The sequence below is a fragment of the Populus nigra genome, chromosome 10 (assembly GCF_951802175.1).
Source record: "Populus nigra chromosome 10, ddPopNigr1.1, whole genome shotgun sequence".
Taxonomy (NCBI): Eukaryota; Viridiplantae; Streptophyta; class Magnoliopsida; order Malpighiales; family Salicaceae; genus Populus; species Populus nigra.
The window spans coordinates 1,825,436-1,828,433 of NC_084861.1; the positions used below are offsets into that span (position 1 = coordinate 1,825,436).

At 33.1% G+C, this 2,998-nt stretch overlaps 1 protein-coding gene across 1 annotated transcript; it reads left to right on the forward strand.

Annotated features, from left to right (window-relative positions):
• Window positions 1–1,399: 1,399 nt before the first annotated feature.
• LOC133704688 (transcription factor MUTE) lies at window positions 1,400–2,727 on the forward strand. Its single transcript, XM_062129602.1, has 3 exons — window positions 1,400–1,495; window positions 1,626–2,057; window positions 2,635–2,727. The coding sequence occupies exons 1-3, from the start codon at window positions 1,400–1,402 to the stop codon at window positions 2,725–2,727; spliced, it is 621 nt and encodes a 206-aa protein (XP_061985586.1).
• The last annotated feature ends 271 nt before the right edge of the window (window positions 2,728–2,998 follow it).

Here is a 2,998-nt window from a genome sequence, read left to right on the forward strand (position 1 = left end):
AGACATTCCCAATGAGTTTTACAAAAACGACATAATAGGAATATATCGTCAAGTTAGCAATTTCTTACTGTTACTAATTTATAGTTCTCTACTCTATTTTGTTATTCTGATGTGTGCCTTCACATCTCGAAATTCAATGTAAAATATTACACTTAATTTCACCAAATAGTCGCAATAAAAATATAATGTAACTTTTATTAAAAAATCATCTCAATTTAATAACGTAAACTGTTAAGTGATGTTTTAAAATATAATTTATATTATTCTCTAACACTCCTTCAAGTCATAAAAGCTTTTTGGATTTAAAATTTGTACACATCTACATTTAATTTTTATCACAATATTCTCTAACACACCCCCTCAAGTGAAAGTTTTTTAGATTTGAAACTTGCACAAGCTTACACTATCTCATGCTTAATTTTTATCACATTTATAGAGATGGTAAGATTCGAACTCGTGACCACTTGGTTATCAAGACTCTGGTACTATGTTAAAAAACTATCTTCACCCAATAACTTAAATTATTAGATAAAGTTTTAAGATATAATTTATATTATTCTCTAACATTTTTTTAATCCTATACTACATTTTTGTAATTCTTGACATGTAAAAAATAATAAAAACATATTTTTAATAGTTTTGAAATGAATTTTTATTATTTTAAAATATATAAAAACAATGAGATATCTGTTCTAATTATTATTTTTTTTGTTTCAATACGATAACAGCTGTTACATAATAATATCACGTTGTGGCATGCACTATATACGCACACATTTACCGGTATTTAACACTTCTACGAAAGTGGGTGGGTGTGAGTCGAGCTAGCTAGTAATCACAGTCACAGAGCACGCATGTACGGTGAATGCCATTGTGGCATGGTATGCTTTACAGGAAATGTTTACAATTTAAAAGGGCAGTATTACATTGTTTTCAGTGGAAATTAAAACTTGCATATATCAATCAAGGAAAATGTGTAAGTATATATACACCATGCATATGCATGTACTATATATATATATATATATATATAGAGTTAAGGAAAGGCAACCCAACAGCAGTTCATTTTAACTTCATGCGGAGCATGTAATTGATCCAAGATAATAAACGTGAGACGTAATATCTATGTACCTACGATAGATAGAGAGAGAGGGAAGAAAACTAACATAAGAGGGAGCAGTAATACTGCCCAAAGAACCTCACGAGAGTGCGACATGGAGCATTTAATGTTAACCCAGCAAAGTAGTTTGGTCTGCAATCAGTCGGTCTCTCTCGTTCTTGCCTGCATTTGCTAGCTGCTTATAAATAGCCAACATCTTTTCATCATCTGCAGAAAGAGCAAAAGCTTAACCAGTCATACATATAGACCTGTTCAGTATTTGCTGGTACCCGAAACAACATGTCTCACATAGCTGTGGAAAGAAACAGAAGAAGACAGATGAATGAGCATCTCAAAGTCTTACGTTCCTTGACCCCTTGTTTCTATATCAAAAGGGTATTTGATTATTATCTAGCTTTTCTATATATTTTCTAACTTTCTCTCTAATGATACGATAATATAATTTGATTTGACTACATAATGATGGAAACTGGTTTGTGTGGTGCATGGATGTGTATGTGATTAGGGGGACCAAGCTTCTATAATAGGGGGTGCAATAGAGTTCATAAAGGAGTTGCACCAAGTTCTACAAGCTTTGGAGTCCAAGAAACAAAGGAAGAGTAGTTTGAGCCCTAGCCCTGGTCCTTGCCTTAGCCCTAGCCCTAGGGCGCCACTGCAACTAATAACCACTAGTCTTCATCCTGATCACCATAACCCCTTTCCCTTCGGGAATATTGAAAATGATCTCAAGGAACTAGGCGCTGCATGCTGCAACTCTCCAATTGCAGATGTTGAAGCAAAGATATCAGGATCAAACGTTATCTTGAAAGTAATATCGCGGCGAATACCAGGTCAAATTGTGAGGATAATCAGTGTGTTGGAAAACCTTTCCTTTGAGATCCTTCACTTGAACATCAGTAGCATGGAAGATACTGTCCTTTACTCCTTTGTCATTAAGGTTGAACTTCTTCATTTTATGCTCTTCTCATTTTTCATTTTGGACGAGTCAAATTTTCTGTTCATTAATTTTATATATATATATATATATATATATATATATATATATATATATATCTATAGATATAGATAACTAGGCTTAATTAGGTTACTTTGCCTCCTCAACAATACACATCTGGCACCGGCAGGCATGTTCGCGGGCATTAATCACCTTCAAGCATGCTGTACGCAGCTCAAGAGGGACTCTAGGACATGCAACCATCAAGGGTTTTTGTGTAGAGATGTTCATTCTAATTCACAGAGATTCTGATAGTTTGATATAATATATATACAACTAGATGAACATGAAATGCATACATATTCTTCCTACTACTGTTCTCATATATATTCTAGGTTTGATAGCAAACTTGAAAAGATCTTGTTATTGGGGTTATAACTTTAATGTTATAGGATCAGATATTTCAATGATCATACATGTTACTCCGATTCTTTTCTCTAGGCCTACAACATATATATATATATATATGCTTATACATTCTTATCTGATTTTCTTTCTTTTTCTTAATTTGATGTTGCAGATAGGGCTAGAATGTCAGGTGAGTGTGGAGGAACTAGCAGTTGAAGTGCAACAAAGCTTCTTTCAAGACACAATTTATACATATGAGTTATAGTATATGGTGTTTCCCGGATTTAATTGGATGGATGGTTGTTGCTTGATATATCGATAAAGAAACATTCCATAATAAAAAAGTTAATTTTGATTTACTAAGATTTGGGGTGAATCCAGTTTCTGTTCTTGAGATTCAGTTGAATCAATGTGCTTCTTCAAGTTTTGATCACTAATCGATCTATCCCTTTCGTTTAGAAATGTTGCCAACTCTCTAGTAGTTTTCTAAATCTCTAAAATTTGATCAAATAGAACATTTTTAATATATAACATGA